General features: G+C 41.0%; 1 protein-coding gene across 1 annotated transcript in view; it reads left to right on the forward strand.

The window, feature by feature from the left end:
- Positions 1-20,867, forward strand: part of Mekk1 (mitogen-activated protein kinase kinase kinase 4) — a 1,037,736-nt gene that overhangs the window by 400,839 nt on the left and 616,030 nt on the right. Inside the window, exon 15 of the mRNA XM_071674802.1 lies at positions 13,395-13,544. Coding sequence (XP_071530903.1) covers positions 13,395-13,544 — 150 coding nt within the window. The remainder of the gene's footprint in view (positions 1-13,394; positions 13,545-20,867) is intronic.

A 20,867-nucleotide genomic window follows, 5' to 3' on the forward strand; every position in this document is an offset into this window, starting at 1 on the left:
GAAGAATGTTTGGAAGTCAAGAACGTTATCTCGGAAAGAAAAAATATTTATGTTTGAAGGAATAGTGGTTCCAAGAATGGTGTATGGCTTCGAGGCATGGGCTATGGATAGAGTTGTGCGGAGGAGGGTGGATGTGCTGGAAATGAGAAGTTTGAGGACAATATGTGGTGTGAGGTGGTTTGATCGAGTAAGTAATGTAAGGGTAAGAGAGATGTGTGGAAATAAAAAGAGTATGATTGAGAGAGCAGAAGAGGGTGTTTTGAAATGGTTTGGTCACATGGAGAGAATGAGTGAGGAAAGATTGACCAAGAGGATATGTGTGTCAGAGGTGGAGGGAACGAGGAGAAGTGGGAGACCAAATTGGAGGTGGAAAGATGGAGTGAAAAAGACTTTGAGTGATCGATGCCTGAACATGCAGGAGGGTGAAAGGCGTGCTAGGAATAGAGTGAATTGGACCGTTGTCGTATACTGGGGTCGACGTGCTGTCAATGGATCGAACCAGGGCATGTGAAGCGTCTGGGGTAAACCATGGAAAGTTGTGTGGGGCCTGGATGTAGAAAGGGAGCTGTGGTTTTGGTGCATTGTTAATGACAGCTAGAGACTGAGTGTGAACGAATGAGGGCTTTGTTATCTTTTCCTAGTGCTACTTCGCACACATGAGGGGGGAGGGGGTTGTTATTCCATGTATGGCAGGGTAGCGATGGGAATAAATAAAGGCAGAAATTATGAATTATGTACATGTGTATATATGTATATGTCTGTGTGTGTATATATATGAGTAGATTGAGATGTATAGGTATGTATATTTGCATGTGTGGACATGTATGTATATACATGTGTATGTGGGGGGTTGGGCCATTCTTTTGTCTGTTTCCTTGCGCTACCTCGCTAACGCGGGAGACAGTGACAAAGCAAAGTAAATGTATATATATATATATATATATATATATATATATATATATATATATATATATTTTTTTTTTTTTTTTTTTTTAACTATTCGCCATTTCCCGCGTTAACGAGGTAGCGTTAAGAACAGAGGACTGGGCCTTTTTTGGAATATCCTCACCTGGCCCCCTCTGTTCCTTCTTTTGGAAAATTAAAAAAAAAACGAGAGGGTAGGATTTCCAGCCCCCCGCTCCCTCCCCTTTTAGTCGCCTTCTACGACACGCAGGGAATACGTGGGAAGTATTCTTAATCCCCTATCCCCAGGGATAATATATATATATATATATATATATATATATATATATAAGATTGAATGTGAATAAGAGCAAGGTTATTAGGTACAGTAGAGTTGAGGGTCAAGTCAATTGGGAGGTAAGTTTGAATTGAGAAAAACTGGAGGAAGTAAAGTGTTTTAGATATCTGGGAGTGGATCTGGCAGCGGATGGAACCATGGAAGCGGAAGTGGATCATAGGGTGGGGGAGGGGGCGAAAATCCTGGGAGCCTTGAAGAATGTGTGGAAGTCGAGAACGTTATCTCGGAAAGCAAAAATGGGTATGTTTGAAGGAATAATGGTTCCAACAATGTTGTATGGTTGCTAGGCGTGGGCTATGGATAGAGTTGTGCGGAGGAGGGTGGATGTGCTGGAAATGAGATGTTTGAGGACAATGTGTGGTGTGAGGTGGTTTGATCGAGTAAGTAACGTAAGGGTAAGAGAGATGTGTGGAAATAAAAAGAGCGTGGTTGAGAGAGCAGAAGAGGGTGTTTTGAAATGGTTTGGGCACATTGAGAGAATGAGTGAGGAAAGATTGACCAAGAGGATATATGTGTTGGAGGTGGAGGGAAAGAGGAGAAGTGGGAGACCAAATTGGAGGTGGAAAGATGGAGTGAAAAAGATTTTGTGTGATCGGGGCCTGAACATGCAGGAGGGTGAAAGGAGGGCAAGGAATAGAGTGAATTGGATCAATGTGGTATACCGGGGCTGACGTGCTGTCAGTGGATTGAATCAGGGCATGTGAAGCGTCTGGGGTAAACCATGGAAAGCTGTGTAGGTATGTATATTTGCTTGTGTGGACGTGTATGTATATACATGTGTATGGGGGTGGGTTGGGCCATTTCTTTCGTCTGTTTCCTTGCGCTACCTTGCAAACGCGGGAGACAGCGACAAAGCAAAAAAAAAAAATATATATATATATATATGTTTGAAGGAATAGTGGTTCCAACAATGCTGTATGGTTGCGAGGCGTGGGCTATGGATAGAGTTGTGCGCAGGAGGATGGATGTGCTGGAAATGAGATGTTTGAGGACAATGTTTGGTGTGAGGTGGTTTGATCGAGTAAGTAACGTAAGGGTAAGAGAGATGTGTGGAAATAAAAAGAGCGTGGTTGAGAGAGCAGAAGAGGGTGTTTTGAAATGGTTTGGGCACATGGAGAGAATGAGTGAGGAAAGATTGACCAAGAGGATATATGTGTCGGAGGTGGAGGGAACGAGGAGAAGAGGGAGACCAAATTGGAGGTGGAAAGATGGAGTGAAAAAGATTTTGTGTGATCGGGGCCTGAACATGCAGGAGGGTGAAAGGAGGGCAAGGAATAGAGTGAATTGGAGCGATGTGGTATACAGGGGTTGACGTGCTGTCAGTGGATTGAATCAAGGCATGTGAAGCGTCTGGGGTAAACCATGGAAAGCTGTGTAGGTATGTATATTTGCGTGTGTGGATGTGTGTATGTACATGTGTATGGGGGGGGGGGTTGGGCCATTTCTTTCGTCTGTTTCCTTGCGCTACCTCGCAAACGCGGGAGACAGCGACAAAGTATAAAAAAAAAAAAAAAAAGATATATATATATATATATATATATATATATATATATATATATATATATATATATATATATATATATATATATATAATGAGAGTATCATTAAATTTTAGGGAGAATAAAAAGATGTTCTGGAAGGAGGTAAATAAAGTGCGTAAGACAAGGGAGCAAATGGGACCTTCAGTGAAGGGCGCAATTGGGGAGGTGATAACAAGTAGTGGTGATGTGAGAAGGAGATGGAGTGAGTATTTTGAAGGTTTGTTGAATGTGTTTGATGATAGAGTGGCAGATATAGGGTGTTTTGGTCGAGGTGGTGTGCAAATTGAGAGGGTTAGGGAAAATGATTTGGTAAACAGAGAAGAGGTAGTAAAAGCTTTGCCGAAGATGAAAGCCGGCAAGGCAGCAGGTTTGGATGGTATTGCAGTGGAATGTATTAAAAAAGGGGGTGACTGTATTGTTGACTGATTGGTAAGGTTATTTAATGTATGTATGACTCATGGTGAGGTGCCTGAGGATTGGCGGAATGCGTGCATAGTGCCATTTTTATCGAGGATGTAAGGCATGTGTACGTGTAGGAAGAGAGGAAAGTGATTGGTTCTCAGTGAATGCAGGTTTGCGGCATGGGTGTGTGATGTCTCCATGGTTGTTTAATTTGTTTATGGATGGGGTTGTTAGAGAGGTGAATGCAAGAGTTTTGGAAAGAGGCGCAAGTATGAAGTCTGTTGGGGATGAGAGAGCTTGGGAAGTGAGTCAGTTGTTGTTCGCTGATGATACAGCGCTGGTGGCTGATTCATGTGAGAAACTGCAGAAGCTGGTGGCTGAGTTTGGTAAAGTGTGTGAAAGAAGAAAGTTAAGAGTAAATGTGATTAAGAGCAAGGTTATTAGGTACAGTATGGTTGGGGGTCAAGTCAATTGGGAGGTAAGTTTGAATGGAGAAAAACTGGAGGAAATAAAGTGTTTTAGATATCTGGGAGTGGATCTGGCAGTGGATGGAACCATGGAAGCAGAAGTGGATCATAGGGTGGGGGAGGGGGCGAAAATTCTGGGAGCCTTGAAGAATGTGTGGAAGTCGAGAACATTATCTTGGAAAGCAAAAATGGGTATGTTTGAAGGAATAGTGGTTCCAACAATGTTGTATGGTTGCGAGGCGTGGGCTATGGATAGAGTTGTGCGCAGGAGGATGGATGTGCTGGAAATGAGATGTTTGAGGACAATGTGTGGTGTGAGGTGGTTTGATCGAGTAAGTAACGTAAGGGTGAGAGAGATGTGTGGAAATAAAAAGAGCGTGGTTGAGAGAGCAGAAGAGAGTGGTTTGAAATGGTTTGGGCACATGGACAGAATGAGTGAGGAAAGATTGACCAAGAGGATATATGTGTCGGAGGTGGAGGAAACGAGGAGAAGTGGGAGACGAAATTGGAGGTGGAAAGATGGAGTGAAAAAGATTTTGTGTGATCGGGGCCTGAACATGCAGGAGGGTGAAAGGAGGGCAAGGAATAGAGTGAATTGGATCGATGTGGTATACCGGGGTTGACATGCTGTCAGTGGGTTGAATCAGGGCATGTGAAGCGTCTGGGGTAAACCATGGAAAGCTGTGTAGGTATGTATATTTGCGTTTGTGGACGTATGTTTATACATGTGTGTGGGGGTGGGTTGGGCCATTTCTTTCGTCTGTTTCCTTGCGCTACCTCGCAAATGCGGGAGACAGCGGCAAAAAATATATATATATATATATATATATATATATATATATATATATATATATATATATATATATATATATTTGTATGGGTTTTCAGAAAAGAAGAGTGAATGTTGGGGTGAAGAGGTTGGTGAGAGTAAGTGAGCTTGGGAAGGAGACTTGTGTGAGGAAGTACCAGGAGAGACTGAGTACAGAATGGAAAAAGGTCAGAACAATGGAAGTAAGGGGAGTGGGGGAGGAATGGGATGTATTTAGGGAATCAGTGATGGATTGCGGAAAAGATGCTTGTGGCATGAGAAGAGTGGGAGGTGGGTTGATTAGAAAGGGTAGTGAGTGGTGGGATGAAGAAGTAAGAGTATTAGTGAAAGAAAAGAGAGAGGCATTTGGACGATTTTTGCAGGGAAAAAATGAAATTGAGTGGGAGACGTATAAAAGAAAGAGACAGGAGGTCAAGAGAAAGGTGCAAGAGGTGAAAAAAAGGGCAAATGAGAGTTGGGGTGAGAAAGTATCATTAAATTTTAGGGAGAATAAAAAGATGTTCTGGAAGGAGGTAAATAAAGTGCGTAAGACAAGGGAGCAAATGGGAACTTCAGTGAAGGGCGCAAATGGGGAGGTGATAACAAGTAGTGGTGATGTGAGAAGGAGATGGAGTGAGTATTTTGAAGGTTTGTTGAATGTGTTTGATGATAGAGTGGCAGATATAGGGTGTTTTGGTCGAGGTGGTGTGCAAAGTGCGAGGGTTAGGGAAAATGAGTTGGTAAACAGAGAAGAGGTAGTAAAAGCTTTGCGGAAGATGAAAGCCGGCAAGGCAGCAGGTTTGGATGGTATTGCAGTGGAATTTTTTAAAAAAGGGGGTGACTGTATTGTTGACTGGTTGGTAAGGTTATTTAATGTGTGTATGACTCATGGTGAGGTGCCTGAGGATTGGCGGAATGCGTGCATAGTGCCATTGTACAAAGGCAAAGGGGATAAGAGTGAGTGCTCAAATTACAGAGGTATAAGTTTGTTGAGTATTCCTGGCAAATTATATGGGAGGGTATTGATTGAGAGGGTGAAGGCATGTACAGAGCATCAGATTGGGGAAGAGCAGTGTGGTTTCAGAAGTGGTAGAGGATGTGTGGATCAGGTGTTTGCTTTGAAGAATGTATGTGAGAAATACTTAGAAAAGCAAATGGATTTGTATGTAGCATTTATGGATCTGGAGAAGGCATATGATAGAGTTGATAGAGATGCTCTGTGGAAGGTATTAAGAATATATGGTGTGGGAGGCAAGTTGTTAGAAGCAGTGAAAAGTTTTTATCGAGGATGTAAGGCATGTGTACGTGTAGGAAGAGAGGAAAGTGATTGGTTCTCAGTGAATGCAGGTTTGCGGCAGGGGTGTGTGATGTCTCCATGGTTGTTTAATTTGTTTATGGATGGGGTTGTTAGAGAGGTGAATGCAAGAGTTTTGGAAAGAGGCGCAAGTATGAAGTCTGTTGGGGATGAGAGAGCTTGGGAAGTGAGTCAGTTGTTGTTCGCTGATGATACAGCGCTGGTGGCTGATTCATGTGAGAAACTGCAGAAGCTGGTGGCTGAGTTTGGTAAAGTGTGTGAAAGAAGAAAGTTAAGAGTAAATGTGATTAAGAGCAAGGTTATTAGGTACAGTAGGGTTGAGGGTCAATTCAATTGGGAGGTGAGTTTTGAATGGAGAAAAACTGGAGGAAGTGAAGTGTTTTAGATATCTGGGAGTGAATCTGGCAGCGGATGGAACCATGGAAGCGGAAGTGGATCATAGTGTGGGGGAGGGGGCGAAAATTCTGTGGGCCTTGAAGAATGTGTGGAAGTCGAGAACATTATCTCGGAAAGCAAAAATGGGTATGTTTGAAGGAATAGTGGTTCCAACAATGTTGTATGGTTGCGAGGCGTGGGCTATGGATAGAGTTGTGCGCAGGAGGATGGATGTGCTGGAAATGAGATGTTTGAGGACAATGTGTGGTGTGAGGTGGTTTGATCGAGTGGGTAACGTAAGGGTAAGAGAGATGTGTGGAAATAAAAAGAGCGTGGTTGAGAGAGCAGAAGAGGGTGTTTTGAAGTGGTTTGGGCACATGGAGAGAATGAGTGAGGAAAGATTGACCAAGAGGATATATGTGTCGGAGGTGGAGGGAACGAGGAGAAGAGGGAGACCAAATTGGAGGTGCAAAGATGGAGTGAAAAAGATTTTGTGTGATCGGGGCCTGAAGGAGGGCAAGAAATAGAGTGAATTGGAGCGATGTGGTATACCGGGGTTGACGTGCTGTCAGTGGATTGAATCAAGGCATGTGAAGCGACTGGGGTAAACCATGGAAAGCTACGTAGGTATGTATATTTGCGTGTGTGGACGTATGTATATACATGTGTATGGGGGGGGGTTGGGCCATTTCTTTCGTCTGTTTCCTTGCGCTACCTCGCAAACGCGGGAGACAGCGACAAAGTATAATAAAATGAAATAATAAATATATATATATATATATATATATATATATATATATATATATATATATATATATATGTATATTATTATTTTTTTTATTATACTTTTTATTATACATGCTGGCTATCTAGTCACAGAAGATTTTTGAAAAAATGCTTCTGAATGTGTTGACATTTTATAGAGAGAAACTGGAATTATTTTAGCAATTTTCTCAAAACTGGATACATTTCCAACAAACTTAATAAATCATGTACCACATAGCTCCTAATTTCCTTGGAAGCATTACCATGGGAGAACAGCTGAAGAATGGAAGAATTTTACCTATCTGCTCTCTATTCCAGTACTAATAGTTTACGCATTCATATTCCTACTGTCCTCCTCAGGGAATTCTATAAAAGTAACCCTAAATAAATCATACAAGATCTGCTAATTTTGAATTTGCTATCTTTCTCTGAACCTATTTTATGCCCACCTGACTTTACAACTATTCAACCAGAGTACCACATTTTCTCCTCTTCCAAATGTGGTCACACAGATGTATGTGTATGTGTATTTAGTTATTACAAGTATGTAATAAGGCAATAAATGCACATACAAACAGTTGTATGATAGTAGAGAATGTCCAAAAGATGGGGCTCACATGTGTAAAACTTCCTCTCCGTACAGTACAAATGGGTAGCTACGAGTACACAAGCACACATTTTCCCTAACTTGTTGCCTGAGTCCTACTGTAGAATAATTAGGGAGGCCAAATTTAGGAATTGCATTGAAGTTTGTGGATAAGGAAATATTCAGAAAGCTGTAAACATTACACAAGGCCCAAAGTAGAATGAGCTTCTCATGTTTGGTCACCACACCTAAAAAAGCACAAAAAGCTAATAAAGAAGGTTCAGAGAGCAGTAGCAAATATTGTACCAGAATTAACAGAGATGGGTTATAGGGAAAGGCTAAAGAAGTGATAAGAGTTACAGGGAAGGGCTAAAGGTCTTAAATTTTCTCAATTGGAGAGTGACTTAATCGCATTTACATTTAAATAAAAAAGACTAATGATGTAGACAGAGCAATTCTTTGAAAGATATAGGGACAGAACAGGAAATTAAACAAGAAACTTCTTTAAAAAGATGTAATAAGAACTTTTACTGTATTAGAGTGTTAGATAAATGGGATAACATGGATGAAAGCATTGTTAAAAGAGACAGCATATAGGAACTTATGAAGTTGTATGACAATAGGGAATGGTCAAGAGAAGGGGTCCTTCAAGTGTAAAACTCTCTACCCACAGAGTTTAAAATGGGGTCCTTCAAGTGTACAACTCTATACTCATAGAGCTTAAAAAGTTAATTATAAAGTGGTACTGATAAATAGGTAATTATGTACACACATTTACAGAAATTGAAATAGAGGAACACAGGGAATTAAGCAAGGCTCTCATAAGAATACTGTGCACTGTTAAAAACAAAACAGGAAGATATGTGGTCCATTGATAAAAGGTTCAGAAAAGTATAAAGTGTAATGGATCAGAGTTTGTATCCAGAAAGGGAGATTTTAGAGAAGGCCAATGTCATGGAGGCTGATTAATCAACACTGGAGGATTTAGTATAAAAGTGTGTGGCACCTATTTAAAATAAGGAAGACTTGTAAAGATGATACTCATCAAGTAAGAATCGAATTCCAGACAAAGAGGAGAGGGTGGAGAAAGGAATGCTGAGTAAAAGAATATGTTCTTAAACAGTCAGAGGATACTGATTTAAGAATATGATCTGTAGACAAGCTTAAATGAGGGACTCTTTCAGTGGATAAAAAATTACCTCAGTGAAAGGGAACAAAGTATGCATTTCATTAGTGACTTTTCAAACAGGGTAGGAATAAACATTTGTCATGCAGGGCTGAGTATGACTGAGAATGGCACATAAGATTTATAGAAGCAACCAATGAATCAGATTACAGGCTCTAACATTGGTCATGGTCAGGTAAATGCCAGAAGTTCAGCCCAGTGTACTTAGTAAAAGAGGGTATAATTATGTTCATCCCTAGGGATAGGGGAGAAAGAATACTTCCCACGTATTCCCTGCATGTCGTAGAAGGTGACTAAAAGGGGAGGGAGCGGGGGGCTGGAAATCCTCCCCTCTTGTTTTTTTTTTTAATTTTCCAAAAGAAGGAACAGAGAAGGGGGCCAGGTGAGGATATTCCCTCAGAGGCCCAGTCCTTTGTTCTTAATGCTACCTTGCTAATGCGGGAAATGGCGAATAGTTTGAAAGAAAAAAGAAAATATATATATTATATATTTTTTTTTTATTTTGCTTTGTCGCTGTCTCCCGCGTTTGCGAGGTAGCGCAAGGAAACAGACGAAAGAAATGGCCCAACCCACCCCCATACACATGTGTATACATACACGTCCACACACGCAAATATACATACCCATACATCTTAATGTACACATATATATACACACACAGACATATACATACATACACATGTACATAATTCATACTGTCTGCCTTTATTTATTCCCATATATATCCTGACACATATATCCTCTTTATCAACCTTTCCTCACTCATTCTCTCTATATGTTGAAACCATTTCAGCACACCCTCTCCTGCTCTCTCAACCACACTCTTTTTATTACCCTTCCATTACTTACTCAATCAAACCACCTTACACCACATATCCTCTAACATTTCATTTCCAACACATTCACCCTCCTCCTTACAACCCCATCTATAGCCCATGCCTCACATCCATACAATATTGTTGGAACAACTATGCCTTCAAACATACCCATTTTTGCTCTCCTAGATAACGTTCTCTCCTGGATGTTTTGGCTCTGAGTGAAATGAAGCTCAAGGGTAAAGGGGAAGAGTTGTTTGGGAATGTCTTGGGAGTAAAGTCAAGGGTTAGTGAGAGGACAAGAGCAAGGGAAGGAGTAGCACTACTCCTGAAACAGGAGTTGTGGGAGTATGTGATAGAGTGTACGAAAGTAAATTCTTGATTGATATGGGTAAAACTGAAAGTTGATGGAGAGAGATTGGTGGTTATTGGTGCATATGCACCTGGGCATGAGAAAAAAGATCATGAGAGGCAAATGTTTTGGGAGCAGCTGAATGAGTGTGTTAGTGGTTTTGATGCACAAGACCAGGTTATAGTGATGGGTGATTTGAATGCAAAGGTGAGTAATGAGGCATTGGAGGGAATAATTGGTATACATGGGGTGTTCAGTGTTGTAAATGGAAATGGTGAAGAGCTTGTAGATTTATGTGCTGAAAAAGGACTGGTGATTGGGAATACCTGGTTTAAAAAGACAGATATACATAAGTACACGTATGTAAGTAGGAGAGATGGCCAGAGAGTGTTATTGGATTACACGTTAATTGATAGGCGTGCGAAAGAGAGACTTTTGGGTGTTAATGTGCCGAGAGGTGCAAGCGGAGGGATGTCTGATCACTATCTTGTGGAGACGAAGGAGAAGATTTGTAGAGGTTTTCAGAAAAGAAGAGAGAATGTTGGGGTGAAGAGAGTGGTGAGAGTAAGTGAGCTTGGGAAGGAGACTTGTGTGAGGAAGTACCAGGAGAGACTCAGTACAGAATGGAAAAAGGTGAGAACAAAGGAGGTAAGGGGAGTAGGGGAGGAATGGGATGTATTTAGGGAAGCAGTGATGGCTTGCGCAAAAGATGCTTGTGGCATGAGAAGCGTGGGAGGTGGGCAGATTAGAAAGGGTAGTGAGTGGTGGGATGAAGAAGTAAGATTATTAGTGAAAGAGAAGAGAAAGGCATTTGGATGATTTTTGCAGGGAAAAAATGCAAATGAGTGGGAGATGTATAAAAGGAAGAGGCAGGAGGTCAAGAGAAAGGTGCAAGAGGTGAAAAGAGGGCAAATTAGAGTTGGGGTGAGAGAGTATCATTAGATTTTAGGGAGAATGAAAAGATGTTTTGGAAGGAGGTAAATGAATATATATATATATATATATATATATATATATATATTATATTATATTTATTTATTTATTTTGCTTTGTTGCTGTCTCCCGCATTAGCAAGGTAGCGCAAGGAAACAGACGAAAGAATGGCCCAATTTTCTGTTTCCCCTTTTAGAAAGTTAAAATACAAGGAGGGGAGGGATTCTAGCTCCCGCTTCCGTCCCCTTTAGTCGCCTTCTATGACACATAAGGAATGCGTGGGAAGTATTCTTTCTCCCCTATCCCCAGGGAAAATATATATATATATATATATATATATATATATATATATATATATATATATATATATATATATATTTTTTTTTTTTTTATACTTTGTCGCTGTCTCCCGTGTTTGCGAGGTAGCGCAAGGAAACAGACGAAAGAAATGGCCCAACCCCCCCCCCATACACATGTATATACATACGTCCACACATGCAAATATACATACCTACACAGCTTTCCATGGTTTACCCCAGACGCTTCACATGCCTTGATTCAATCCACTGACAGCACGTCAGCCCCGGTATACCACATCGCTCCAATTCACTCTATTCCTTGCCCTCCTTTCACCCTCCTGCATGTTCAGGCCCCGATCACACAAAATCTTTTTCACTCCATCTTTCCACCTCCAATTTGGTCTCCCTCTTCTCCTCGTTCCCTCCACCTCCGACACATATATCCTCTTGGTCAATCTTTCTTCACTCATCCTCTCCATGTGCCCAAACCACTTCAAAACACCCTCTTCTGCTCTCTCAACCACGCTCTTTTTATTTCCACACATCTCTCTTACCCTTACGTTACTCACTCGATCAAACCACCTCACACCACACATTGTCCTCAAACATCTCATTTCCAGCACATCCATCCTCCTGCGCACAACTCTATCCATAGCCCACGCCTCGCAACCATACAACATTGTTGGAACCACTATTCCTTCAAACATAGCCATTTTTGCTTTCCGAGATAATGTTCTCGACTTCCACACATTCTTCAAGGCTCCCAGAATTTTCGCCCCCTCCCCCACCCTGTGATCCACTTCCGCTTCCATGGTTCCATCCGCTGCCAGATCCACCCCCAGATATCTAAAACACTTCACTTCCTCCAGTTTTTCTCCATTCAAACTCACCTCCCAATTGAATTGACCCTCAACCCTACTGTACCTAATAACCTTGCTCTTATTCACATTTACTCTTAATATAATATATATATATATATATATATATATATATATATATATATATATATATATATATATATATATATATATTATACTTTGTCGGTCTCCCGCATATACATATATGCACATGTACACAATTCATAATGTCTTCCCATATTCATTCCCTTCTTCGCCCCGCCACACATGAAATGACACCCCTTTCCACCCGAATGTACATGAGGTAGCGCTAGAAAAAGACAACAAAGGCCACATTTGCTCACACTCAGTCTCTAGCTGTCATGTATGATACACTGAAACCACAGCTCCCTCTCCACATCCAGGCCCCACAAACTTTTCCATGATTTACCCCAGATGATTCACATGCCCTGGTTCAATCCATTGACAGCACTTCGACCCCGGTATACCACATTGGTCCAATTCACTCTACTCCTTGCACGCCTTTCACCCTCCTCCATCTTTTTCACTCCATCTTTCCACCTCCAATTTGGTCTCCCACTTTACCTCGTTCCCTCCACCTCTGACACATATATCTTCTTTTTCAGTCTCTCCTTACTCATTCTCTCCATGTGACCAAACCATTTCAAAACACCCTCGTCTGCTTTCTCAACCACACTCTTTTTATTACCACACATCTATCTTACCCTTTCATTGCGTAATCGATCAAACCACCTCACACCACATATTGTCCTCATGCATCTCATTTCCAGCACATCCACCCTCCTCTGCACAACCCTATCTATTTCCCACGCCTCGCAACCATATAACATTGTTGGAACCACTATTCCTTCAAACATACCCATTTTTGTTTTCCATGATAATATTCTTGACTTCCATACATTTATCAACGCTCCCAAAATTTTCGCCCCCTCCCCCACCCTATGATTCACTTCCACTTCCATGGTTCCATCTGCTGCCAAATTTACTCCCAGATATCTAAAACACTTCACTTCCTCCAGTTTTTCTCCATTCAGTCTTACCTCCCACTTTACCAAACTCAGTCACCAGCTTCTGCAGTTTCTCACCCGAATCAGCTACCACCGCTGTATCATCAGCGAACAACAACTGACTCATTTCCCAAGCTCTCTCATTCACAACAGACTGTGTGTGTGTGTGTGTCTGTCTGTCTGTCTGTGTGTGTGTGTGTGTTTATGAGTGGATGAGCCATTCTTCATCTGTTTCGTGGCACTACCTCGCTGATGTTGGAAACAACAATTGAGTATGATGAAAATGAATAAATGTATGTTATTATTAAAATAATTATTCTCAAGGAAATTCTTATTTCATTCTTTATCAAGAATATGCTACATTTTAGATATTTATTGATACTTTTGTGCTTATGATTAACCAGGTGACGAGCTTATTGCTGATAGTTTCAAGTGGCACAAAGTTGGTCCAAGTGCGTCGAGAATTCCAACAATCTATGGGAAGCACTGTAACACTCTTGCGGGACCAGACTGCTCCCAACAAAGCTGTTACACATTCCATTGAAGAACTCAAGGTTAGAATAATTCAATCGGTCTTTTTCTTTCATCAAATTTTTTTGTCTCTGATATGCATGAAGAATTAGGTTTGTTTATATAGCAAAGGTGCTTTATCACAATTCTGGGATGCTTGTACTTAGGCATACCTGGATTTTATGATTCCAAATTATTTTAGTTCAGTACTTCCTCTCCAAAAATTCACCAGTAATTGCCTCTTTCATGAAATTTTTGGAATTTGGATTGGAATTACTGAAGTCTCTTTCAAAAGCTTGTGATAGTAAAGTTCAAGAGAAGGGATCCCATAAATGTAGAACTCCCTCCCAATTTTCTTTCAGGTTTTGTAATTCTGTTTTCAAGAGAAAAGGGACCTCCATTCAAAATATGATAAGGTGCTTGCATTACTGTATTACCATTTTCATCTGTTTCACATAAGTGAGCAACACATGGTAGTTTTGTGTTTATTTTCATGGCCCCATTAATCCATTCCAGTATTTTGATGGCATTACACCCCATCCCCACCATACATTCATTCAGACTGACTGGTCGAATCTCGAAATGGGCATAAGTTGGATGCATGTCAGCATGGCATTTAGATTTTGTATACTTATACAGCATTCTTTTATCCTACTCAGTTTCTATCATGATTTTCTCATTTTTTTATTAATCAGCTTTATTATATGATTCTGTAGTTTCTTTTTACCTTTTATTTAAGACTGTTTAGCTCATATTTCATAATTTTTGTTTTTTACTTTATGTTTTTTTTCCGGTTGTATGTATGGGTAGTCCTAAGTCTCATAGTAGGGGATCAGGTGTATTTAACGTATTGCATCTTACTCTAAGCTTAGACAGAATTATACATCATCAGATATGATGTTCAAGTGTACAGAGACCTCCCAATTTGCGCTCGTTTGGTTTATGCCATTTTTAGAATAACATGCTCAATCCATTTTTTGATTATGTCTGCTTAAGTTTGGAATAACGCAAACATCGTTGAGCTGGCACTGTGGTTGTGTGGCATTGCCAGCATCATGCAAGAAGTGCATATATGCATGGCATGGATACAGTCTGTGGTTATGGAGAGTTACAAAAGTTTGTGGAGCAGTGTACTGTATTCTGCACATGTTCTACCCCTTGTATCATACCATCAAAATTACTTGCAAGTTCTCTTGTTACCAGTAGTGCTTGCTAAGAAGCATAAGGCCATCACAGTTGAGGTGAAAATGGATGTGCTCAAACATTATGAGAGAGGAAAATGAACAGCTGATATTAAGTGTGCCCTTAGACTTAGTGAACCTGCTCTATGGATTATTTGTGGTGCACAGAATATCTAGGAGATTGTCAAGAATGGAACATTAATCAGTCCATCTAAGACCTTATATTCCCAGTTTCAATTGTGGAAAGAGTGTTGAGCATATGGATCAAACACCAAACTCATGAAAATGTTCCTGTTAGCATGCTTGTAATACAAGTTAAGGCTTTGAGTATATATGATGACTTAGCAGCAGAAGAAGGGGCAGTGAAGACATTTCAAACAAGTCATGGCTGTTTTGTGAATTTTATGAAATGCCTCAATTACCACAAAATTAAGATGAATGGCAAGGCTGCTTCTGCTGGTGCTGTTCCAGCTGAAGCTTTCCTAGGAACCCTCAAGACCATTATCAATGAAGTTGGTTATTGCCTTGAACAAATTTCTTATATGGATGAGACCAGATCATTTCAGAAGAGAATAGCTTTGGGAACATATACTTTCTATGAAGAGAAGAATGGACTAGGATTTATAGCTGCCAAGGATCACTACACACTGTATATATAGGGCAACACTAAATGTGACTGCAAGCTTAAACTATTATTAGTCCACTGTTCAGAAAATCTTGAGGCTCTTAACGGATGCATGAAGCAATGTTTGCTTTCCTTTTATTATTGTATTCAGAAGGGTGGATAACAGGCAGTTTGCTGTGCTTATTTTGTTGCAAAGCTCCATGTAGAACAATGATTTAAAGTTGCCAAGGATCACTCCACACTGCCTGTAGGGGTTCTTAAGGTATACATGAAGCAGTATTTGCCTGTTTGTTATTACTGTAATCTGAAGGGGTGGATAACAGGCAGAGTTTTCTGTGATTATTTTGCTGCGAAGTTTATGGAGAGCTGAAAGAGTACTGTGGGAAGGAGATTATATGTTTCAAGATTATATCATATCAGTAATGCCCTTAGCCATCCACCTTCAATACAGGACCTCAGTGAGAACATCAAAGTAGTCTTTCCTCTGCCCAACACTACATCTCTAATCCAACCGGTGAACCTAGGCTGATATCGACTTTCAAGGCCTGCTACTTATGGAGAACATTTGTAAAGCTTGTGAATGCTTCAGTGACCAGATGACTGTGAAAGAGTTCTGGAAGTCCTTCATCATAAGGGATGCCATCATGATCACTGGTGAGGCCTGGAAGGAAATCCCCAGTTTTTGTATGAAAGGAGTCTGGTGGAAGCTTTGCTTTCAGCTTGTGCTTGGATTCTAGGGTTTTGATATGTACACCGAAGTATCGAGAATGCATGACGTGTGTATGGGAGAGAGAGAGAAAATGTTAAGGGCGATTTGGAGGAGTTGCTAGAATCACATAAGGAAGTGGTGTTTAATGAAGATGTCCTGTTGGAGAATCAGTGCCATGAAGTTGTGGTAGAAGAAGGGGAGGTCAAGCAAGGGCAGTCTTTCACTAGCAAGAGATTAGCTGAAGCATTTCACCACTTTGACCTTGTTCATTGTATTTAACAAGGAGCAGAAGAAGGGGAGGTCAAGCAAGGGCAGTCTCTCACTAACAAGAGATTAGCTGAAGCCTTTCACCACTTTGACCTTGCTCATTGTATTTAACAAGGAGCAGAAGAAGGGGAGGTCAAGCAAGGGCAGTCTCTCACTAGCAGATTAGCTGAAGCATTTCACCACTTTGACCTTACTCATTGTATTTGAGAAGGATGACCTAAACACAGAACACAGCTCTAAGGTGGCCCAAAATATCTTAATGACATTAGTTGCTTTAAATAAATCCACCATGAGAAGACAATGAAGGCTAAAACACAACACTAGATTTCTTTTAAAAAGAAAATAATGCTGAACTTACTCATCCATCACCACCACCTTCCACAACTACGTCACCTGACCCAAATGACTCCCTTCTCAGTAACTCCTCTACTCACCTTCTCCCTCTCCATCAGCACTAGCAAGCAATTTAGGAACAGCAGTAAACTTAAGAATTGGAATTAAGTTCATTATTTTCTATTCTTATCAACAGAATTCATTGTGCAGTATGAATATTATAGCATTTTATATTTCCTCGTATGTGGATACTGTAGATTGGTATAATATTCAGTACTGTCTTTTTAATGATGAAACCTCCTTAGTCTCCATTACATACATTATTCGCTTTGTGCAACCATATTCAAGAATGTAACTATCACCCAAATTGAGAAGTATTTTTACCCTTTTCTTTCATAAAACTCCTCCTCTATCTTTTATCATTGTCCTTTTTGCTTATTCCATGTTCCCATCTTTTTTGTATCCTAATATTAATCAAACCACTAAAACATATCTATGCCTTTTCTCTCCATGTGCTTGATATCCAAAACCTCTCTTTATATCACCTTACTACTTTATACTCCCACTGTTTTCTTCACTATATTCTTTGACCTATGACTCTTTCTCTTGCTTTTGATTTTGACATTATTCATTCTTTAAGAGTGAGTGCTCAAATTACAGAGGTTTAAGTTTGTTGAGTATTCCTGGTAAATTAAATGGGAGGGTATTGATTGAGAGGGTGAAGGCATGTACAGACCATCAGATTGGGGAAGAGCAGTGTGGTTTCAGAAGTGGTAGAGGATGTGTAGATCAGGTGTTTGCTTTGAAGAATGTATGTGAGAAATACTTAGAAAAACAAATGGATTTGTTATTTATTTTATTTATAATATACTTTGTCGCTGCCTCCCGCGTTTGCGAGGTAGCGCAAGGAAACAGACGAAAGAAATGGCCCAACCCTCCCCCCATACACATGTATATACATACGTCCACACACGCAAATATACATACCTACACAGCTTTCCATGGTTTACCCCAGACGCTTCACATGCCCTGATTCAATCCACTGACAGCACGTCAACCCCGGTATACCACATCGCTCCAATTCACACTATTCCTTGCCCTCCTTTCACCCTCCTGCATGTTCAGGCCCCGATCACACAAAATCTTTTTCACTCCATCTTTCCACCTCCAATTTGGTCTCCCTCTTCTCCTCGTTCCCTCCACCTCCGACACATATATCCTCTTGGTCAATCTTTCCTCACTCATTCTCTCCATGTGCCCAAACCACTTCAAAACACCCTCTTCTGCTCTCTCAACCACGCTCTTTTTATTTCCACACATCTCTCTTACCCTTACGTTACTCACTCGATCAAACCACCTCACACCACACATTGTCCTCAAACATCTCATTTCCAGCACATCCATCCTCCTGCGCACAACTCTATCCATAGCCCACGCCTCGCAACCATACAACATTGTTGGAACAACTATTCCTTCAAACATACCCATTTTTGCTTTCCGAGATAAAGTTCTCGACTTCCACACATTCTTCAAGGCCCCCAGAATTTTCACCCCCTCCCCCACCCTATGATCCACTTCCGCTTCCATGGTTCCATCCGCTGCCAGATCCACTCCCAGATATCTAAAACACTTCACTTCCTCCAGTTTTTCTCCATTCAAACTCACCTCCCAATTGACTTGACCCTCAACCCTACTGTACCTAATAACCTTGCTCTTATTCACATTTACTCTTAACTTTCTTCTTCCACACACTTTACCAAACTCAGTCACCAGCTTCTGCAGTTTCTCACATGAATCAGCCACTAGCGCTGTATCATCAGCGAACAACAACTGACTCACTTCCCAAGCTCTCTCATCCCCAACAGACTTCATACTTGCCCCTCTTTCCAAAACTCTTGCATTTACCTCCCTAACAACCCCATCCATAAACAAATTAAACAACCATGGAGACATCACACACCCCTGCCGCAAACCTACATTCACTGAGAACCAATCACTTTCCTCTCTTCCTACACGTACACATGCCTTACATCCTCGATAAAAACTTTTCACTGCTTCTAACAACTTTCCTCCCACACCATATATTCTTAATACCTTCCACAGAGCATCTCTATCAACTCTATCATATGCCTTCTCCAGATCCATAAATGCTACATACAAATCCATTTGCTTTTCTAAGTATTTCTCACATACATTCTTCAAAGCAAACACCTGATCCACACATCCTCTACCACTTCTGAAACCACACTGCTCTTCCCCAATCTGATGCTCTGTACATGCCTTCACCCTCTCAATCAATACCCTCCCATATAATTTACCAGGAATACTCAACAAACTTATACCTCTGTAATTTGAGCACTCACTCTTATCCCCTTTGCCTTTGTACAATGGCACTATGCACGCATTCCGCCAATCCTCAGGCACCTCACCATGAGTCATACATACATTAAATAACCTTACCAACCAGTCAACAATACAGTCACCCCCTTTTTTAATAAATTCCACTGCAATACCATCCAAACCTGCTGCCTTGCCGGCTTTCATCATCCGCAAAGCTTTCACTACCTCTTCTCTGGTTACCAAATCATTTTCCCTAACCCTCTCACTTTGCACACCACCTCGACCAAAACACCCTATATCTGCCACTCTATCATCAAACACATTCAACAAACCTTCAAAATACTCACTCCATCTCCTTCTCAAATCACCACTACTTGTTATCACCTCCCCATTTGCGCCCTTCACTGAAGTTCCCATTTGCTCCCTTGTCTTACGCACTTTATTTACCTCCTTCCAGAACATCTTTTTATTCTCCCTAAAATTTAATGATACTCTCTCACCCCAACTCTCATTTGCCCTTTTTTTCACCTCTTGCACCTTTTTCTTGACCTCCTGTCTCTTTCTTTTATACATCTCCCACTCAATTGTATTTTTTCCTTGCAAAAATCGTCCAAATGCCTCTCTCTTCTCTTTCACTAATACTCTTACTTCTTCATCCCACCACTCACTACCCTTTCTAATCAACCCACCTCCCACTCTTCTCATGCCACAAGCATCTTTTGCGCAATCCATCACTGATTCCCTAAATACATCCCATTCCTCCCCCACTCCCCTTGCTTCCATTGTTCTCACCTTTTTCCATTGTGTACTCAGTCTCTCCTGGTACTTCCTCACACAGGTCTCCTTCTCAAGCTCACTTACTCTCACCACCCTCTTCACCCCAACATTCACTCTTCTTTTCTGAAAACCCATACAGATCTTCACATTAGCCTCCACAAGATAATGATCAGACATCCCTCCAGTTGCACCTCTCAGCACATTAACATCCAAAAGTCTCTCTTTTGCACGCCTGTCAATTAACACGTAATCCAATAACGCTCTCTGGCCATCTCTCCTACTTACATACGTATACTTATGTATATCTCTCATTTTAAACCAGGTATTCCCAATCATCAGTCCTTTTTCAGCACATAAATCTACAAGCTCTTCACCATTTCCATTTACAACACTGAACACCCCATGTATACCAATTATTCCCACAACTGCCACATTACTCACCTTTGCATTCAAATCACCCATCACTATAACCCGGTCTCGTGCATCAAAACCACTAACACACTCATTCAGCTGCTCCCAAAACACTTGCCTCTCTTGATCTTTCTTCTCATGCCCAGGTGCATATGCACCAATAATCACCCACCTCTCTCCATCAACTTTCAGTTTTACCCATATTAATCGAGAATTTACTTTCTTACACTCTATCACATACTCCCACAACTCCTGTTTCAGGAGTGTTGCTACTCCTTCCCTTGCTCTTGTCCTCTCACTAACCCCTAACTTTACTCCCCAGACATTCCCAAACCACTCTTCCCCTTTACCCTTGAGCTTCGTTTCACTCAGAGCCAAAACATCCAGGTTCCTTTCCTCAAACATACTACCTATCTCTCCTTTTTTCACATCTTGGTTACATCCACACACATTTAGGCACCCCACTCTGAGCCTTCGAGGAGGATGAGCACTCCCTGTGTGACTCCTTCTTCTGTTTCCCATTTTAGAAAGTTAATACAAGGAGGGGAGGATTTCTGGCCCCCCGCTTCCGTCCTCTCTAGTCGCTTTCTACGACTCGCGAGGAATACGTGGGAAGTATTCTTTCACCCCTATCCCCAGGGATAATATACATATATATATATATACATATACACATACACACACATACACATACATACATATATATATATATATATATATATAT

This window comes from Panulirus ornatus, chromosome 20 (assembly GCF_036320965.1).
Source record: "Panulirus ornatus isolate Po-2019 chromosome 20, ASM3632096v1, whole genome shotgun sequence".
Lineage (NCBI taxonomy): Eukaryota > Metazoa > Arthropoda > Malacostraca > Decapoda > Palinuridae > Panulirus > Panulirus ornatus.